This window comes from Trachypithecus francoisi, unplaced genomic scaffold (assembly GCF_009764315.1).
Source record: "Trachypithecus francoisi isolate TF-2019V2 unplaced genomic scaffold, Tfra_2.0 Lachesis_group17, whole genome shotgun sequence".
In the NCBI taxonomy this organism is placed as follows: domain Eukaryota; kingdom Metazoa; phylum Chordata; class Mammalia; order Primates; family Cercopithecidae; genus Trachypithecus; species Trachypithecus francoisi.
This window is the reverse complement of record NW_022681462.1, coordinates 41,390,644-41,412,291: the sequence shown is the minus strand read 5'-3', so window position 1 is coordinate 41,412,291 and position 21,648 is coordinate 41,390,644. Positions and strand designations below refer to the sequence as shown.

General features: G+C 47.8%; 1 protein-coding gene across 1 annotated transcript in view; it reads right to left on the bottom strand.

The window, feature by feature from the left end:
* Positions 1-7,752: 7,752 nt before the first annotated feature.
* The window catches only part of LOC117062832, a 57,475-nt gene continuing 43,579 nt past the window's right edge, over positions 7,753-21,648 (bottom strand). The window contains exons 5-8 of the mRNA XM_033176728.1: positions 18,331-18,519; positions 14,639-14,811; positions 10,000-10,117; positions 7,753-7,941 (exon numbers count right to left, since the gene is read on the bottom strand). Coding sequence (XP_033032619.1) covers positions 7,753-7,941; positions 10,000-10,117; positions 14,639-14,811; positions 18,331-18,519 — 669 coding nt within the window. The remainder of the gene's footprint in view (positions 7,942-9,999; positions 10,118-14,638; positions 14,812-18,330; positions 18,520-21,648) is intronic.

Sequence of the window (21,648 nt, the reverse complement as noted above, 5' to 3'; positions counted from 1 at the left end):
GAGGGATCAGGGCCCTCAGCAAGGAACGAATACAGCCTATACTGACTTATCTTCACCGTAAGACATTAAAACAGTTGTGAGGGTTCCTTGGAATCACCGGCTTTTCCCGACTATGGATCCCCGGATACAGCGCAATAGCCAGGCCCCTCTATACTCTAATTAAGGAAACCCACAGGGCAAATACTCACCTAGTAGAATGGGAACCAGGGGCATAAACAACCTTCAAAACCTTAAAGCAGGCCCTAGCACAAGCTCCAGTTTTAAGCCTTCCCACAGGACAAAATTTCTCTTTATACATCACAGAGAGAGCAGGGATAGCTTTTGGAGTCCTCACTCAGACTTGTGGGACAACTCCACAACCAGTGGCATACCTAAGTAAGGAAGTTGATGTAGTAGCAAAAGGCTGGCCTCACTGTGTATGGGTAGTTGCGGTGGTGGCCATCTTAGTGTTAGAGGCTACCAAAATAATACAAGGAAATTTTCTCACTGTCTAGACTACTCATGGGCATACTAGGTGCCAAAGGAAGTTTATGCTATCAGTTTCTTTGCGCTGGGTACGTAATTCCTCCTTTAGCTCTGAGAAGTTTGATGGACTGAAGCCTTCTTCTCTCATCTCGTCAAAGTCATTCTCTGACCAGCTTTGATCCGTTGCTGGCAATGGGCTGCGCTCCTTTGCAGGGGGAGATGCGCTCTTATTTTTTGAATTTCCAGCTTTTCTGCCCTGCTTTGTCCCCATCTTTGTGGTTTTATCTGCCTCTGGTCTTTGATGATGGTGACTGATGGGGTTTTGGTATAGGTGTCCTTCCTGTTTGATAGTTTTCCTTCTAACAGTCAGGACCCTCAGCTGTAGGTCTGTTGGAGATTGCTTGAGGTCCACTCCAGACCCTGTTTGCCAGGGTATCAGCAGCAGAGGTTGCAGAAGATAGAATATTGCTGAACAGTGAGTGTACCTGTCTGATTCTTACTTTGGAAGCTTCCTCTCAGGGGTGTACTCCACCCTGTGAGGTGTGGGGTGTCAGACTGCCCCTAGTGGGGGATGTCTCCCAGTTAGGCTACTCAGGGGTCAGGGACCCACTTGAGCAGGCAGTCTGTCCGTTCTCAGATCCCAACCTCCGTGTTGGGAGATCCACTGCTCTCTTCAAAGCTGTCAGACAGAGTCGTTTGCGTCTGCAGAGGTTCCTGCTGCTTTTGTTGTTGTTGTTGTTAACTGTGCCCTGTCCCCAGAGGTGGAGTCTACAGAGACAGGCAGGTTTCCTTGAGCTGCTGTGAGCTCCACCCAGTTCGAGCTTCCCAGCGGCTTTGTTTGCCTACTTAAGCCTCAGCAATGGCGGGCGCCCCTCCCCCAGCCTCGCTGCTGACTTGCGGATAGATCACCGCAGACGGCTGTGTTAGCAATGAGGGAGGCTCCATGGGCGTGGGACCCTCCCGGCCAGGTGTGGGATATATTCTCCTGGTGTGTCCGTTTGCTTAAAGCGCAGTATTGGGGTGGGAGTCACCCGATTTTCCAGGTGTTGTGTGTCTCAGTTCCCCTGGCTAGGAAAAGGGATTTCCTTCCCCCTTGCGCTTCCAGGTGAGGCGATGCCTCGCCCTGCTTCAGCTCTCGCTGGTCAGGCTGCAGCAGCTGACCAGCATCGATTGTCCGGCACTCCCTAGTGAGATGACCCCAGTACCTCAGTTGAAAATGCAGAAATCACCGGTCTTCTGTGTCGCTCGCGCTGGGAGTTGGAGACTGGAGCTGTTCCTATTCGGCCATCTTGCTCCGCCCCCAGTTTATGCTATCAGACAACTGCCTACTTAGATACCAGGCGTTACTACTTGAGGGACCGGTGCTTCAAATATGTACCTGTGTGGCCCTTAACCCTGACACTTTTCTCCCAGAGGATGGGGAACCAATCGAGCATGACTGCCAACAAATTATAGTCCAGACTTAGGCCGCCTGAGAGGATCTCTTAGAAGTCCCCTTAGCAAATCCTGACCTTAACCTATATACCGATGGAAGTTCATTTGTGGAGAATGGGATATGAAAGGCAGGTTATGCCACAGTTAGTGATGTACTTGAAAGTAAGCCTTCTCCCCCGCAGGGACCAGTGCCCAGTTAGCAGAACTAGTGGCACTTACCTGAGCCTTAGAACTGGGAAAGGGAAAAAGAATAAACGTGAATACAGATAGCAAGTATGCTTATCTAATCCTACATGCCCATGCCGCAATATGGAAAGAAAGGGAGTTCCTAACCTCTGGGGGATCCCCCATTAAATACCACAAGGAAACCGTGGAGTTATTGCATGCGGTGCAAATACCCAAAGAGGTGGCAGTCTTACACTGCCGAAGCCATCAAAAGGGGAAGGAGAGGTGGGAACACCAGCATAAGCAGCTGGCAGAGGCAGGGAAAGTCTAGCAGAAAGAAAGAGAGAAAGAGACAGAAAGTCAGAGAAAGACAGAGAGAGGAAGAAACAGAGAGACAAAGAGAGACACAGAGAGAAACACAGAGAGAAAAAGACAGAGAGAGGAAGAGATAGAGGCAGAAAGTCAGAGCGAGAGAGGAAGAGAGAAACAAAGAAGAAGTCAAAGAGAAGAAAGAGAGATGGAAGCAGTAAAGAAAAAACAGTGTACCTTATTCCTTTAAAAGCCAGGGTAAATTTCAGTCTACCCAGCTGAGGCATATTCTACTTATGTGGATCTTCGACCTATATTTGCCTCCCCACTAACTGGACAGGCACCTGCACCTTAGTCTTTCTAAGTCCCAACATTAACATTGCCCCAGGAAAGCAGACCCTATCAGCACCCCTCAAAGCTCAAGTCCGTCAGTGCAGAGCCATACAACCAATACCCCTACTTATAGGGTTAGGAATGGCTACTGCTACAGGAGCCAGAATAGCCAGTTTATCTACTTCATTATCCTACTACCACACACTCTCAAAGGATTTCTCAGACAGTTCGCAAGAAATAACAAAATCTATCCAGTAAGGATAGTAACTACAATGCCAAATAGACCATTTGGCAGCAATGACTCCAAAACCGCTGAGGCCTAGACCCCCTCACTGCCAAGAAAGGACGACTCTACACCTTCTTAGGAGAAGAGTGTTGTTTTTACACTAATCAATCAGGGATAGTACAAGATGCCACCCGGCGTTTACAGGAAAAGGCTTCTGAAATGAGACAACGTCTTTCGAACTCTTACACCAACCTCTGGAGTTGGGCAGCATGGCTTCTCCCCTTTCTAGGTCCCATGGTAACCATCTTGCTGTTACTTGCCTTTGGACCCTGTATTTTTAACCTGCTTGTCAAATTTGTTTCCTCTAGAATCAAGGCCATCAAGCTACAGAGGGTCTAACAAATGGAACCCCAAATGAGTTCAACTAACAACTTCTACCGAGGACCCCTGGACTGACCTGCTGGCCCTTCCACTGGCCTAAGGAATTCCCCTCTGGAGGACTCTACAACTGTAGGGCCCCTTCTTCGCCCCTATCCAGCAGGAAGTAGCTAGAGCAGTCATTGGGCAAATTCCCAACAGCAGTTGGGGTGTCCTGTTTAGAGGGGGGATTGAGAGGTGACAATGTGCTAGCAGCCCTCGTTCACTTTCAGTGCCTCCTTGGCCTCAGCCTCAGCCTCCACTCTGGCCACGCTAGAGGAGCCCTTCAGCCCGCTGCTCCGCTGTGGGGGCCCCTCTCTGGGTCTGGCTGAGGCCAGAGCTGGCTCCCTCTGCTCACAGGGAGGTGCAGAGGGAGCCGCGCGTGGGCAGGAACTGGGGCTGTGTGTGGCGCTTGTGGGCCAGTGTGGGTTCCCGGTGGGCATGGGCTTGGCAGGCCCCACAGTCGGCACAGCTGGCCGGTGCCTGCTGGGCTTGATTGGAGGCTGGGTCCCATGCCTGGACTGCCCTTCCCTCTTTGCAGGGTCGTTGGCCACAATTGCGGGTCTCTGTCTCTTTCTTACTTCGCCTCTTTTCCTCGATTGTCTGGGATGAGCTCCCTCTGGGCTGCCGGAGGGCAAAGGCTAGGTGCTGCAAACTCCTGTGGCAAGTGCCAGTAAGAGGTGAAGCCTACAGGGCTTCTGGGACAGGTGGGGACTTCCAGAACTTTTCTATCTAGCTAAAGGTTTGTAAACGCACCAATCAGCATTCTGTCAAAATGGACCAATCAGCTCTCTGTAAAACGGACCAATCAGCTCTCTGTAAAGTGGACCAATCAGCAGGATGTGGGTGGGGCCAGATAAGTGAATAAAAGCAGGCCACCTGAGCCAGCAGCAGCAACCTGGTTGGGTCCCCTTCCAGTCTGTGGGAGCTTTGTTCCTTAGCTTTTTGCAATAAATCTTGCTGCTGCTCAGTCTTTGGGTCTGTGCTGCCTTTATGAGCTGTAACACTCACCGTGAAGGTCTGCAGCTTCAGTCCTGAAGGCAGCGAGACCACGAACCCACCGGGAGGGACGAACAACTCCAGACAGGAGGAATGAACAACTCTGGACGTGCCACCGTTATGAACTGTAACACTCACCAGGTCTGTGGCTTCATTCTTGAAGTCAGCAAGACCGAGAACTCACCAATTCTGAACACAATGTTATGACTGGCCTGCTGTCAATAAATATGTGGGTAAATCTCTGTTCAAGGTTCTCATCTCTGAAGGCTGTGAGACCCCTGGTTTCCCACTCCACACTCTGTATTTCTGTGTGTGTGTCTTTAATTCCTCTAGTGCCACTGGGATAGGGTCTCCAAGACCGAGCTGGTCTCAGCAGGGATTGCTGGGTCAAATGGTATTTCTGGTTCTAGATCCTTGAGGAATCACCACATTGTCTTCCACAATGGTTGAACTAACTGACGCTCCCACCAACAGTGTACAAGCATTCCTATTTCTCCACATCTGCTCCAGCATCTTTTGGTTCCTGACTTTTTAATGATTGCCATTCTAAGTGGTGTGAGATGGTATGTCATTGTGGTTTTGATTTGCATTTCTCTAATGACCAGTGATGATGAGCTTTTTTTCATATTGTTTTGGCCGCAAAAATGTCTTCTTTTGCAGCACTATTCACAATAGCAAAGACTTGGAGCCAACCCAAATGCCCATCAATGATAGACTAGATAAAGAAAATGTGGCACAGATACACCATGGAATACTATGCAGCCGTAAAAGGGAATGAGTTCACGTCCTTTGCAGGGACATGGATGAAGCTGGAAACCGTCATTCTCAGCAAACTAACACAGGAACAGAAAACCAGACACCACATGTTCTTACTCATAAGTGGGAGCTGAACAATGAGAACACATGGAAACAGGGAGGGGAACATCACACACTGGGGCCTGTCAGGGGTTGGGGGCAAGAGGAGGGATAGCATTAGGACAAATACCTAATGCATGCAGGGCTTAAAACCTAGAGGATGGGTTGATGGGTGCAGCAAACCACCATGGCACATGTATACGTATGTAACAAAGCTGCATGTCCTATACATGTATCCCAGAACTTAAAGTATAATTAAAAAAAAAAAAAGAGTATTATAGGTTTTTTTTTTTTTTTTTTTTTGAGACGAAGTCTTGCTCTGTCACCCAGGAGGCTGGAGTGCAGTGACACAATCTCGGCTCACTGCAACCTCTGTCTCCCGGGGTTTAAGCAATTCTCCTGCCTCAGCCTCCCTAGCAGCTGGGACCACAGGCGTGGACCACCATGACCAGCTAATTTTTTTTGTATTTTTAATGGAGATGGGGTTTCACCATGTTGGCCAGGCTGGTCTCGAACTCCTGACTTCAGGTGATCCACCCACCTCGGCCTCCCAAAGTGTTGGGATTACAGGCATGAGCCACAGCACCTGGACAGAAATATTATGAACAATATTATGTCAATAAATTTGACAACTTAAACGAATGCTCATAGCAGTCTTACTCCAAATAGCCAAACAGTGGAAACAACCCAAATGTCCATCAACTCATGAATGGATAAATACAAAGTGGTATATCCAAACAATGGCAATATTTGGCAATAGAAAGGAATGCGGTACTAATACATACTACAATATAAATGAACTTTGAAAAAAAATTATGCTAAGACAGACATGTGAAGAATCAGCAGATCATTCATCATAGGGACTGGGTAGGAGGTGGGTGATTACAAAGTGGCTTGAGGACACTCTGGCAGACAATGTGTATGTTCATCATCTCGACTGTGATGATGGTTTCACAGGGGCATGTGGGTCAAAACTCACCTAAGTGTGCCCTGTTTTTTATTTAAAAAAAAAAAAAGGCCGGGCGCGGTGGCTCAAGCCTGTAATCCCAGCACTTTGGGAGGCTGAGACGGGCGGATCACGAGGTCAGGAGATCGAGACCATCCTGGCTAACACGGTGAAACCCCGTCTCTACTAAAAAATACAAAAATAAAACTAGCCGGGCGAGGTGGCGGGCGCCTGTAGTCCCAGCTATTCCGGAGGCTGAGGCAGGAGAATGGCGTAAACCCGGGAGGCGGAGCTTGCAGTGAGCTGAGATCCGGCCACTGCACTCCAGCCCGGGCGACAGAGCAAGACTCCGTCTCAAAAAAAAAAGGAAAAATCCTTGTCTTTATTTACTATAAATCCAAGCCACCACCCCACCCCATTCAGGGCAATTCAATCTCATGCAGTATCCAGTTGGCCCCTCCCCCAAAAGGGCTGCGCTGGAATCTTGGAGGCTTACAGTGGCCCCCCAGACAAGCAAGACCCTCGCCCCTGCCTCCAGGGTAACCCAAATCCCAGTCTACACCCCCAGCCTCCTTCCCTGACCCTTGGCGGGGACTTAGGTCTCTGCTCCTGGCCCTGAGCTTCAGCCTCTGAGGTGAAGGTCACCAGTCTCCTTGCTCTCCTTTACCCAAATAGGTTTTGTGAAAGGCACCGAAGAACTGAAAGACTCCTACTGCCTCGGCTAAGTCCTTAGCTCCCAACTGCTCCTCTCCATCCCAAATGTTAAACCCAGATTTACAAGATAGCACCTGAGCTCAGCGGCCCCGATGCGCAGTCCTTGCATCCTGTCCCCTGACTAGCACACCTGTTTCCCATCAGTTTGAAATTTGAACAGTGTCTGCATACCTGAGCAAGGGGAGCTCTGACTCACCGCCTCTATCTAACTTACACATCTTTCAGCTCCTGGCTCCCTGCAGAACATTCTGGGAATGGTCTCCCATCATAACACCTTAATAAAGGCTTAAGCTGACGGCACTTGGATGTTTTCCCTCTCCTTCCACAGTTTACATGTGCTGTTCTTTCCAAGCCAAGAAACGTGTGTCCTTCTCACAAGGAAATCAGCCTCACCAGGGTCCCAGGGATGTTCCCTAACAAGTAATGTTGTCAGGGCAGCCTTGTGCAAGGCTGGACCCTGGCCATACTGCACCCACCCAAAACCACCGCGTCACCCTGTAACCCTGCAGTCTGATTCAACTTAAAAGGCGCTTCCCAGGCCGGGCACGGTGGCTCACGCCTGTAATCCCAGCACTTTGGGAGGCCAAGGCGGGCGGATCACAAGGTCAGGAGATAGAGACCATCACGGTGAAACCCCGTCTCTACTAAAAATACAAAAAATTAGCCGGGTGTGGTGGCGGGTGCCTGTAGTCCCAGCTACTGGCGTGAACCCGGGAGGCGGAGCTTGCAGTGAGCCCAGATCGCGCCCCTGCACTCCAGCCTGGGTGACAGAGCGAGACTCCGTCTCAAAAAAAAAAAAAAAAAAAAAAGGCGCTTCCCACAGGCTGCCAGAGTGTCAGGTCAGAGTACAGGTTAACAGGGTGCTTGACTGGGAGCTATCTCTTCGCTTTTATACTGCTTCCTGAACCAGGGTAGCGAGTGTTGGGGGTGGTTTAGTGCTTGTATTCCGCAAGCCCAGCTCATCACAGGCCATGTTTGAGGTTTCTTGAAGTCTGTGCTTTAGCAGCTTCCTCCTCCACTGCCGGCAGAAGGCAGCAACTTCCAGTTCCTCCGGATCTGGGGAAGGTTCTCTCAAACCCTGGAGGACAGAAAGATAATTCAGCACTGGGGGACCTGTGCACTTGCCCAGCTTCAGCTGATTGGAGTCTTCCTTACGGGATTCCTCTGAGTGAGGTAGGGACCAGCTTTCTGATGTTCCAGCCCTAATTGTACAGGGATCAGGGAATCACATCTGGACAGCTGCCCTGAATTGGAGCCTACCCATTCTGAAAGAAGGAGCAAAATGCACCAAAGGGCTTTATATTGATCCCAGTGGAAAGTTCTGAGAATGTAGCTGGTTTTTAGAAATTTTCCCTCCACTCCAAGTTCTTCCTCCCTTTGGATATTACTTTATTCGGTTTGCTTCATGCAAAATATCCATGGGTCTTTAGGATGGTGGCCCAAGCAGAGCCAGGACACAGGTGTATGCCACGGATGCTCAGCCCGGCTCTCAGGTTCTCTTGCATCCAAACAGTCCAGAGATGGGGGAAAGGCAGCAGTTCTGCCTCAGTGATGTGGTTGGCACTGCGGGATCAGTAGAAAGCCATGGGCTGTGACCAGAGCTCGCGGGGAGGGAGAGATGTTGCTCCACAGGGGCCAGGCCTGAGCTTTTCTCTCAGCTTTCTTTATATTCAAGGAACTCTGGAACTTGTAGTTGAAATCTGCACATTTTAAAAATGTTTTTTCACTGAGCATGTTTCATCTATGTGCTATGAACTTAACTGGTACCAAGTTTCTTTAAACTTGAAATGAAAACTCTCATCCTATTTTCAACACCTCAACACACTAGACCACTAGTCAGGTCTGTGGCTTCATGGAGTTTACATTCTAAGAAAAGAGCCAGACAAATAAATAAATGCAAGGAATGAAAACAAATGTATGTTTACAAACTGTGACGAGTGCTACAAAAGAATCATACAACATACTAAGATAGAGGAAAGTGAGTGTGATTTAGTTTAGCTATAGTGAAGGTGTGTCATCCCTTCGGAGGAGGTGGAATTTTAGTTCAGGTCTAAAGGATAACAAGGAGCCAGGCAGGGGCGGTGGAAGTGCAGGGACAGGGGTGGGTCTCGCACATGTGGGACAGCACACACAGAGGCCCCAAGCAAGGTGTTCTGGTGGGCACTCAAATACTTTCTATTTCCAGCTTCCACTTAGGATACAGAAAGCTGGCAAGAGTATTGTTCTCATCCTAAAAAGGAGGAAAAAGTCAGATAATCTACAAAAATATAATTTTTCTTGAACCGATTAGAGAGCTAAGGTTGAAGGGCAACTAACTAGTTAGAAAAGACAGCCACCTCCAAGGAGAGACAGAGGTAAGCACCGGCTTACATAGAACACAGCACAGGAGGAAGATGGGCTGGCATATAATCTGATAAGAAGATTTAGTCCAAAACTTTAACAAACTGCTAACAGCCAAGAATAGGCTAGTGTGAGTGTATAGAACCCATGGAGCTACAACACAAGAAAAGTCCGCATCTATGTGTAGGGTTTTGTCTAGGGCAAAATGATTCACCTGTGAGTACACCTTCCACATGCGAACTAACCAATCCAGAGCCCACACCCCCAACCACCTCCTTCATCAAGTTCTGACATTCAGGGCTGCTAGTCACCTGCCCTAATCATCCCAAGGCCAGGTTCTAGACAGCTAGAGACAACCCCTATATCCCAGAGCCCACTGTAATTATTAGATAGGAAAATTAAAATAATATGAGTGGGAAAAGCGGACAAAAAGGACAAACAAATGGATAATTTTAATAAAGAGAAAAAAACTATTAAAACCAGAAATGCTACACATAAGAAAAAACATGGTAACAGCTATAAAGAATGCTTTTCACAGGCTCGTCGGAAGACTAGATACAGGTGAAGAAATGATCAGTGAAACTGAAGGTAGGTTGAGAGAAATTAGCCAAACTGAAATACACAGGAATCAGGTGACAGGTGTGGGAAAGGAACGAAGTTGAATATAGCCACTAAGAGGAAGGTAGGGTATGCTGTGAATGTCTCCAGCTTGCCACGTGTCTGTGGACCTGTGACCCTGAGTTGTGGTGTGCATGTGTACCCCAGGCCAGCCCCCACTCTCTGAGTCAGCACTTACCCGGAGACTCGCAGCTTCTGCAGCCCTCATGGTCTTGAAGACAGCCTGGAGGAGCTGCTGTGCATTTTCCACTAGGAGCTCTTCAGAGGACTTGCTTCTTGCCAGGGAGGCCTTTACACTTGGAAGTTGACGGAGAAAAGTGGATTTTACTCCAAGTAACAGATGCAATCTCAAATAAGTACTAGGAGATTTTACAATGTGACTCTCTTTCAGAAAGCTGGGATGCTTCTGTGAGGACTGGGGACTATTCAGAGAAAGTTTTTTTTTTTTTGTTTAAAGACAGTCTTGCTCTGTCACCCAGGCTGCTGCAGTGCAGTGGCACAATCTTGGCTCACTGCAACCTCTGCCTCCCAGGTTCAAGCAGTTCTCCCATCTCAGCCTCATGAGTAGCTAGGACTACAGGCATGCACCATCACATATGGCTAATCTTTGTATTTTTAGGAGAAATGGGGTTTTGCCATGTTGGCCAAGCTGGTCTTGAACTCCTGGCCTCAAGCAATCCTTCTGCTTCAGCCTCCCAAAGTGCTGGGATTACAGGTGTGAGCCACCATGCCCCGCACAGAGAAAGAATGTTCTAAAGGTCTAAATTAACTTTTTAAAATACAAGTTTTATTTAAGAAAATATGACAGTATCTATAAATTAAGAAGTATGTTTTCAATGAAAATAACTGAGAAGCAGAACAAATGCCAACTACCTTATCTAATGAAAGAGAATGAAAAATGTTGTATAGAACTGTTTTGGGGGCTAGGATTAAAAGTTCTAATCAGGCCAGGCACAGTGGCTCACACCTGTAATCCCAGCACTCTGGGAGGCCGAGGTGTGCAGATCACAAGGTCAGGAGTTTGAGAACAGCCTGGCCAACATGGTGAAACTCCATCTCTACTAAAAATACAAAACTTAGCTGGGCATGGTGGCATATGCCTGTAATCCCAGCTACTTGGGAGGATGAGGTGGGAGAATTGCTTGAACCCAGGAGGCAGAGGTTGCAGTAAGCCGAGACCATGCCATTGCACTCCAGCCTGGGTGACAGAGTGAGACTCCGTCTCAAAAAAAAAAAAAAAGTTCTAATTAGAAATAAGGCTCATACTTCCTAATTGAATTACACATCTCAATGGTATTTGTTTGAAACTGAATGTAACTAAATTTAGTTAAACAAGTTGTTTTCTACCACTGAGAATGAAAATGCTGTGAAACTTAAGTGACTTCAACTTTGGCAAAATTTCAGGACTTCCAGATCCTTTAGAAGATTGACAGCTTGATAAATAAACCTGTGTTTAAAACAATCATGCCTTTTTATTGTCTGTATTTCGGAGACTGCCACTTCCTAGGGCTAGTCAGTTCCTAGGGATAGTAAATGATTCACCTCTTAAGCACACCTTCCACACGTGAACCAATCAATCCAGAGCCCACAGCCCCCAACCACCTCCTTCATCAAGCTCTAACATTCCAAGCCGCTAGTCACCTGTCCTAATCATCCCAAGGCCAGGTTCCAGACAGCTAGAGACAACCCTAGACCCCCAGAGCCCAACAAAATGATTCAAACTAACCAGTCCTAAACTGCTTAGCCTGCTTTCCCTGCCTCACCCATTCCTTCCTGTGAAAACCACAGTCAATGTTCTTGCCCATGGTTCCTTCTGACTTCTGCCTTTTGACCGACCCTGGTGCTTCCCTGGTGGCCCTACATGGCATCTGTGCCTTCTGTTTCTAGGGATCTGTGAGTGTAACGACTTCCCCTTTCATGATGGTCATTTCCATGTCTGAGTGTTTCATATCCATGTCTACCTGATTAAAGCAAGTCTTGGGTACCCTTACAACAATACTCATATTTGCAATGCTAAAATTAATTGTAGTTGCTGTATCTTTGAGACAGAGTCTCCCTCTGTCGCCCAGTTCAGCGGCGAGTTCTCAGCTCACTGCAACCTCTGACTCCCAAGTTCAAGCGATTCTCTAGCCTCAGTCTCTTGAGTAGCTGGGATTACAGTGGCATGCACCACCATACCCAGCTAATTTTTGTATTTTTAGTACAGATGGGGTTTCACCATGTTGGCCAGGCTGGTCTGCAACTCCCGACCTCAAGTGATCTGCCCACCTCAGCCTCCCAAAGTGCTGGCATTGCAGGCACAAGCCACTGCACTGGGCCCAGTAGCTAATCTTAAGAAAATGATGTGCCTGAAATATTATTTCCTGGAGAACAGAAGCCAGGTTTTATTTTTAATTTAAAAACAATTTATATGCCTTGATTTTGGCAATGCAATTTTTATGTCTTACAACAATTGGTAATAGTTCTAACTATGAAGCTCTTCCATAAGAATATTACTAAACGGGCCGGGCGCAGTGGCTCAACCTGTAATCCCAGCACTTTGGGAGGCCGAGACGGGCGGATCACGAGGTCAGGAGATCGAGACCATCCTGGCTAACACGGTGAAACCCCGTCTCTACTAAAAATACAAAAAAAAAAACTAGCCGGGCGAGGTGGCGGCGCCTGTAGTCCCAGCTACTCGGGAGGCTGAGGCAGGAGAATGGCGTGAACCCGGGAGGCGGAGCTTGCAGTGAGCTGAGATCCGGCCACTGCACTCCAGCCCGGGCCACAGAGCAAGACTCTGTCTCAAAAAAAAAAAAAAAAAAAAAATTATTAAACGAAGTTTTTGTTGGTAAATGTGCCGCTGTAGAAACGCAGGGACTCAGGTTGAAATGAAACCTGATTCTATAATTATATTATGATGTTCTAGATTACCAACAGGGAAGTTGTTATAAGGAAACAATTAATGAAAATTGCTCAATTCCAGAGTTTGAGCATATTGAATAGATTAACTTTCACATAAGCACCATGCTGGCATTGTTTATCTTTGGCAGATGACAATTGCAGTACATTTACTTTGCAATTAATGTATTTTAAAATGCAATTGTTTTTTGTTAGATATGATTAGTAAAAACACAAATGAGATTTAATGGTCAAAATTCAGGCTTTTTTTTGTTTTCGTTTTTTTTTGAGATGGAGTCTTGCTCTTTTGCCCAGGCTGGAGTGCAATGGTGTGATCTTGGCTCACTGCAACCTCCGCCTTTCAGGTTCAAGCAATTCTCCTGCCTCAGCCTCCCGAGTAGCTGGGATTACAGGCACCTGCCACCACGCCCAGTTAATTTTTGTATTTTTAGTAGAGATGGGGTTTCGCTGTGTTAGCCAGGATGGTCTCGATCTCCTGACCTCATGATCCACCCGCCTCACCCTCCCAAAGTGCTGGGAGTACAGGTGTGAGCCACCACACCCAGCCCAGGCATTGTTTTAAAGTAAGACCAGTCCTTTGTGTTTGTAGATTAACCCTGCAGTGTTGGAAACACGGCAGTATCACTGGAGTCAGGGCCTGGTGTTTTGAAAGGAGTAGAAACCAGTGTTAAAGGGCAACTTAAGTTCTAACACATTTGACTTTTAAAAATTTCTTACAGTTACTTTATGTTCACATTTGCTCAGAAACTAGTTTCCCAGGTTAAATCGTTTTTTACTTTCTTGTGTATATTATCAGATATAATGTAGTTGTGATAAAATGAGAAATGGCTCTAGCTTAAGTGTGTTTTTTGCCCTCTGTAATTTTTTTTTTTTTTTTTTGAGACGGAGTCTCGCTCTGTCGCCCAGGCTGGAGTGCAGTGGCCGGATCTCAGCTCACTGCAAGCTCCGCCTCCCGGGTTCACGCCATTCTCCTGCCTCAGCCTCCCGAGCAGCTGGGACTACAGGCGCCCACCACCACGCCTGGCTAGTTTTTTGTATTTTTTAGTAGAGACGGGGTTTCACCGTGTTAGCCAGGATGGTCTCGATCTCCTGACCTCGTGATCCACCCATCTCGGCCTCCCAAAGTGCTGGGATTACAGGCTTGAGCCACCACGCCTGGCCAATATTTTTAAATATTGTGAATATTTATTTAATAATTCCCAAATAAATGTAAACTCTTGGAGGATAAAAAATTTTAAAAGGCCGGGTGTGATGTCTCACACCTGTAATCCCAGCACTTTGGGAGGCAGAGGAGGGACAATTATTGAGCCCAGGAGTTGAAGATCAACCTGGGCAACATAGACAGGCCTCGTCTCTACAAAAAGGGAAAAAAATCAGGGCTGGGCATGGTGGCTCACGCCTGTAATCCCAGCACTTTGGGAGGCCGAGACGGGTGGATCACGAGGTCAGGAGATGGAGACCATCCTGGCTAACACGGTGAAACCCCGTCTCTACTAAAAACACAAAAACAATTAGCCGGGGGTGGTGGCAGGTGCCTGTAGTCCCAGCTATTTGGGAGGCTGAGGCAGGAGAATGGCGTGAACCTGGGAGGCGGAGCTTGCAGTGAGCCAAGATTGCGCGACTGCACTCCAGCCTGGGCGACAGAGCGAGACTCCGTCTCAAAAAAAACAAAAAAAATCAACTGGGTATGGTGGCATGCACCTGTGGTCACAGCTATGTAGGAGGCTGAAGTGGGAGGATCACTTGAGCCCTGGAGATTGAGGCTGCAGTAAGCCATGGTAGTGCCCCTGCACTCCAGCCTGGGTGACAGAGACCCTGTCTCCAAAAAATAAAAATAAAAAGAAGTATATTTTTTAAAGGAATGACGTCACCCCTACCCCACTCCCAGGTCTTGAGAAAGCAGAGCTACTTCTTACCTGGAGATGATGCGGAGCTGGTTGCTCATTGTTTGAACCTGCTCCACCACACACAAAAGCTCCTGGGAACATCTTTGATCTATGCAGTTCTTAGCAATGACGCAGATGAGTTTGGCGAAGTCTTGTCCAGACGTTGCAATTTTCCTAGCAGAAGTAATGAGCTGATCTTTGGTCTATATCAAAGAAATGAGAGTTCGAATATCAAGAAATTGGTGGTAAACCAAAAAGTGTCCAAAACTTGCTTGGCACAACTTACTTCAGCCCACAAAATAAATATATTTTAGCTTAAACTGTGATCTCCTTAACCTCCTCCAAAGGCTTCAAATCTTCCTGGGTTAGCAAGAAGTTTACTGTCCTGAAAGCCAGCAGAAGAGGTGGCAGGGGCCCATCTATCTGTGTGGGGCTGCTGAAGAGAAGGAAGTCCAGCCTCCTGGTCATGATCCAGCCCATCCCCACAGAGGCTGTGGCCTCCACTAGGCTCAAAGTTAGTTTTCAGCAGGTCTAGGGCAGGTATGAGGTTCCTAGCGAGGGCCAGGTATGGGAAACATCCAGGTTGAAGGGGGTGGGGGCTGGAACCCAGGGCCAAAGGACTACAGTCACATGTAGAGCTTACCAGCTGGAAACTAATGATTCAGAGACTGTAGCCACCGATTCATTAGCTGATTTGAAATTCTGACCTTTTTGGACCTCATTTTTCTTTACTTTAAAAGAGAGATTTGGACTAAATCAACTTTTCCATTCCTTTTCTTATTTTTTTAAGCAACAGAACCCTCTATTCAAATGAAATCTTAAACAGCCAGGTGCAGTGGCTCATGCCTGTAATCCCAGCACTTTGGGAGGCCAAGGTGGGAGGATGGCTTGAGGCCTGGAGTTTGAGACTAGTCTGGGCAACACAGTGAGACCCTATCTCTACAATAAAAGAATTAGCTGGTCACAGTGGTGTGCCAGTAGTCCCAGCTACTCAGGAGGCTGTGTTGGGAGGACTACTTGAGCCCAGAGGGTTGAGGCTGCAGTGAGCTAGGATTGTGTCACTGCACCCCAGCCTGGGCAACAGAGTAAGACCTTGTCTCTTTAAAAAAAAAAAAAAGGTGAATGTTGAGGCAACTAACACAAATAAAAGATAGGCTGCTTCAGCAAATATTAGAGCCACACCAAAACCTCACCTCCTTGTCTGGGATGAGGAGGTAAGTGGCCCTTCAACAGGCCATAGGAAGTAGACATAGTCAGAAGAGGAAAACCCAGGAAACATCACGAGTCCTGCTGCTGTAGGCTCTGGCACCCTGCAGAGAGGATGGACTTCCCCTCCCCAAATCTGGTTCAGGTATCAGGACTGATGATGCCAAATGTGAACCCAGAAGGTATGAAAAGGGTTGTCAGTCACAGAAGGAGGCTTTCCGAAGAGCAGGCAGACTACCAACCAGGTCTGACATGGCTTGAAAGAGCAAGGAAAGGAGACTGGCTTGGCTTTTACACTGATTGGCTGGGATGAGGGCTTCCACACAAGGGCCAGGGTTATGTGGCTTAAACTTCCCACTGGTGCCAAAGGAGGCCGAGTCTGAGCTTTCCTATTGGCTTGCCCAGATGAGGGGCACAAGCGGGGACAGGAAGGAGTGGGGCTTTCTAGCTGTCAGCAAGCACGAAAAGCGGCATCAGGCTATTGCAGCTGCCCTGCGGAGGCGCCTCCTAAATGCCATTAAGAACGGACACTAACTCAGAGGGCAGGACTTCACTTTGCTTGCCCCATGCTTTTCAGTGGCTGGCCCTGGTGGGGAACCACTTCTTGGCTCTCTCTCCTGTGCGGCATGTGGCCCCAGCTTGTCCAGTCAACAAGAAAGCAACCCTAATAAACTTGACATTAGAGGGATTTGCAATTCCAATCAGAAGGGAATGAGTGCAGCCATGTCCATACCTACTTCTAAGCAATTCCAACCTCATGGCAGGCCAGTGGGAGAAACCTCTGGAAACAGGGAAAGCTTTTTTGAAATGCAGGACTCAAGCAGCTGTTCCGAAACTAGCCAGACCTGTACCAGGTCATGTGGCATTGTGCTGCTCCTTCCTTTTCAAAGACTGATGTCTTGGCAATCCCAAACCAAGACCCACCCAAGATACCCAAGGCAGCACTAGTTGTTTACGACCTCCTAGGAGAATACGTGGGTCCTCATACCCTTGAGAATTTGTTTTGAATTAGCAAGTGAGTCCTAAAACATATCTTTGGCTTCTCTTTGAATAAGTCTTGGGTCAGGGTGAGCTCTTTGCCTCTACCAGCTTTCTTCCTGTACTAAATGGGGTTTGGTTGCCTAATTTTAGAAGCATCGGTCTTTAAGAATGAAAAGGAATACTAAAAGGACAGGAGAGGGAAGGGTGAGAGACAGCCCCTGTCATCCCGTTTTCTCATATTTTATTTTACACACATTACCGCTGCAGTCCCCTAACCTGGATAAGGACTGCAGGAGTGGCTCTTGCTTGCTGCTGGCACACAGGTGTTCAACAGGCTGATTGGCTGTGGTGGGCAGTGGTTGGGAGCAGGACAGGACAAGAAAAGGTTCATGTCTTAAGTGGGGTGGGGCTGCTGGGTTTGGCTTTGTAGTTACCTAGTCAGGGGATGCCGCCTTGACACCCACTCTTCTCTCCTGGACACTCCTCTCTGCCAGGGTGAGAAAGTGGGGCCACATGTGGCCCAGCCATGGATTTTGGAGCCAATAGAACTCAGCAGACCCACACTGGAAGGGGTTTCCTGAATGGCTCTTGGTGACATTCAATTGCTTCCTTTTAGTCTACACACTCAGTAGATGGACTTCTTTTATTTTTTCCATGTTGGTGCATTGATATTAAACGATGCTTAACCAAATTTAATCAAGGAAAGGGATAAAGAGAGTTAGAACACATCATTGTTCTAACACATCATTGAAAGCCACACATCATTGAAAGTGGCCCCCCGAAGCCAGTGGGGAGCAGCGCTCTCCTGGCCAGGCTGTGCTGTTCCTGAGCAGCTATCCTTGAGGTGGCTGCAGTCCTCGTTTCCTCTATTTCAGGGAATTTAAAAAGATATCAGGCCAGGCGCAGTGGCTCATGCCTGTAATCCCAGCACTCTGTGAGGCCGAGGTCGGCGGATTACGAGGTCAGGAGATTGAGACCATCCTGGGTAACACGGTGAAACTCCGTCTCTACTAAAAATACAAAAAATTAGCCAGGCATGGTGGCGGGTGCCTGTAGTCCCAGTTACTCAGGAGGCTGAGGCAGGAGAATGGCTTGAACCCGAGAGGCAGAGCTTGCAGTGAGCTGAGACTGCACCACTGCACTCCAACCTGGGTGACAGAGCGAGACTCCATCTCAAAAAAAAAAAAAAAGATGTCAGTGCCTCCCTTCAGTTCATCCTTTTGGAGTATGAAAGAGACCTTGATTTTACTAAGTTGTAGATTTTGGAAAATTATCCTCGCTGGTGGAATAAGACAAAGTCTTTGTAACTGAGCCCCAAAGAAGAGAGGGAAAGAGACGTGAGGTGAACTTTATGATATGCCCAGAATGAAGACAGTACATAAAATGCTGAGTGCTGAATGACCGCGCAGTGTGGCCTTTCCATTCTGGGAGCTGCCTAGGGCTACCCCAGCTCCTGGAGGGCAGCAGTTGGGAGCCCCATGTCCCCACACCATCCTCAGTCCTCCCACCATCACGGATGACTGAAGCCCAAGTACCAGGACACATCCTCTCCTCCTCAAACTCTGAGCCATCAGGAACACCTCCTTGGCCATCGCTCGAGTGATCCGGGTGATTCTGCTGTCCCTGTCCGTGCTGCCGTCCTCTGGGAGGGGCTGGTTCAGCTCAGCGGGCACCGCTGCTGTGGCTGGGCAGCGGGGGGATGGGGATTGGGGGCTGCTTTGCTGCTGAAAGACAACAGGCTAGAACTCATAAATTTCTGACACTCAGACCTTTAAAATACAGTGGAGAAGTCAACGTCCTTTTTATCTTTTCTTTTTTTAAAGAAAAACCCCCAATTTACCAATTCTAGCAGCTCTCGGCAATCTTCTCCAAGTGAGAAGAGGAGATGAAATGATTCCCTATTAATTTAGGCTGCATTCACCCAGAATTTGTATAAACAGAAATCTGGCACACTTAGATCCCAGAAGAGTTAAAGTATCACACTTTGTTTTCCTCTGTAAATGTTCAGGCCTTTCATGGGAGAACGGAGTCTGTAGCCCCTTGAAGAAATTCAGGCATCTTTGAATGTTTTAACTTTGGGAGCCCAAACACTTTCATGTCAGTTATTCTACATGAAAGGGAACAATTGTTGCGAATAATTGTGACTTTTTTTCCCTGTTAACTTGGTTGTTGTTATTTTTTTATTTTCATTTTTTTTTGGAGACAGAGTCTCGCTCTGTTGCCCAGGCTGGAGTGCAGTGGCACGATCTTGGCTCATGAAACCTCCGCCTCCCGGGTTCAGGTGATTCTCCTGCTTCAGCCTCCTGAGTAGCTGGGACTACAAGCACGTGCCACCACACCAGGTTAATTTTTTGTATTTTTAGTAGAGATAGGCTTTCACTGTGGTAGCCAGGATGGTCTCTATCTTCTGACCCAAGATCCACCCACCTCAGCCTCCCAGAGTGCTGGGATTACAGGCATGAGCCACCATGCCTGGCCAGTTGTTGTTACTTTCTAGTGAAAGAGAAAAAGAGCAGCCTCTGATATCTAGCAGTGGGTTGAGCACTCACAGCGAGGCCAGGTGATTTTCCTACTGAACCTTTAGTGAAGCCTCCCTTAGGCCTTTTCTAGACCTTGGAATCAAGACAAGCTGCTCTGCACTTGGAGGTAAATCCAGTAACAAATGGTCAAGAGCGTCCCTGTCTCTAACTCACCCACTAGACCCTGATTTCTTCAAGGTCAGGGGCTGTGCCCTTGCTGCAAGTGGGGCAGGGAACATGGGTGAAAAGAACCTCCAGGCCCACCCCCATTCCTGCTTCTCCCCAAATTCCCCAAAGTAGCAGACTCATGCCTCAGAAGGGGAAAAATTGTAGCTGTTGTAAAGTGCAAGGTCATGAATATGACGGTAGACTCTCTCTAAATTGGGAGATAGAGGTTCATGATTCTATATGCTCTGAGGCTATAAGCACAGCAAATATTTCACCAAGAAAGGAGTGGAAATCAAAGGACACCTGTGCCAGCCCTGTGGAGAGACCTGCTGGGTGCATGTGTCCCTCACCCATACCTTGTTAGTCAGTGTCCTTGTCATCCTCCCTCACAGTTGAGCACCCTGGAAGAGCACTGTGGCTAATGATGGTGGAATGAGAAAACTCATCATCTGTGGACAGGTTGGGATGCTATGGTTGGATAAAATTGGTTTTTCCCCACCCAAGCTCATCTTGAAATTGAATCCCCAATGTGGCAATGTTGGGAGGTGGTGCTGGTGAGAGGTGTTTGGATCTGGGGGTTGATCCTTCACGAATGGATGAATGTCCTCCCTGGGGTCGGGGGGTGGTGAGAGAGTCATTGCTCCATTAGCTCCCTCCAGAGCTGGTTGTTTTAAGAGTCTGGCACCTCTCTCCACCCGCTTCCTGTCTCACCAGTACTCAGTGACTCCAGTTCGGCTTTCCACATGACTTGAAGCGGTCTGAGGCTCTCACCAGGTGTAGATGCCTGGTCTTAAACTTTCCAGCTACAAGAATCATGAGCCAAATAAGCCTCTTTTCATTATTAGCTATGGAGTCTCAGGTATTCTGTTATAGCAGCACTCAATGGACCAAGACATGGATGGATCGTACACTTAGGCTGTAGTTACAGAGCTCAGATGGGTGTTTTAAGTGGGCAGCTGTTATGTGACAGATGAGAGGACATATGTGCATCTGGCACCAGGACATTGCAGAGGATGGGCTCTAAGTGACTTGACCTGGAATGTGGGTGCATCACCTGGGCACTTGGCCCCAAGCGTGGTCCAAGCATCCTAATTTCTCACATTTGACTCAGAAGTTGTCCAGATGCCGAGAACAGCAACCAGCCAGGTGCATAGTTGGAGCTGGGTGAAGAGCATCCACAGAGAAGGCCTACCTGCAGGCTGCCTCCCTCTCCAACCACACAGTATCCACTTCCACATCAGGAGCAAATCTAAATCTCAAAAGCGCTGGGAGAACCTCTGGGTTCAAGCTCATCTCAGAGCTGTTATTGCCTGGGAAGTTCTTCCCATCCTCATTTGCAATTTCAGCCTCATACTTCCTTTGAAGCTCAACTTAACACTGCCCTCCTTTTAGAAGACATCTAGAAAATCTGCTCATGCCTCCTCTGATCATTTTTACCCCAATTTTGAACCTCTTCTGAACTTCTAGACTGTCTTCAGCATCCTAGCCAGCATTCAAAATCTCTTACTGTGCACCAGCAATATGTCAGATACTGCGCTTGGCAGGAAGGACCTAAAGAAGGAGTCGGAATCCATAAAGTTCAGTTGCTGATAGTTTAGCCTTTCTGAGCTAGCACACATTGAGAGGTCACCTGGCTTTGCTATTGTTTTTGTGTTGACTTCTTCAATTAAGTCGTCCCTACCATCTGACACCTTTGCAATGTACTCTACTGCTTTTTTGGCCTTGTTTTAGATAGAATGGGATGTCCCCTGAATGCTGAAGCCTCTTCTGTGGTGGGACTAATTACACTGAGGGCCAGCAAGCCACCCAGATGGGGCCCAGGCATAGGTGAAGAGAAGAGAAGGGGAGAGAAAGCTGACACTAAGACTCACCTGCAATGACCAAAGACCAAGAAGGGAGAAAATGGCAAATGTGATTTGGCAGTCCTTGATTCAAGGGTTAGGAAACTAGGAAATATTCTTTTCAACCCATATTTAACAGTCAGCAACCTCTTAAGGTCCAAATTTAGAAATGTCCCTAGGGTCTTCAATCACGAAAGAGACCTAGGACTGTGTATTGGAGACCCTCATAACTGGAATAAAGAATTTCCAGATGGTGACTTACAAGTGCCCAGAAGATGCACAAGCCCCTTCCCAAACCCATGAGCTCCCTCAGCAGGTTCTGACG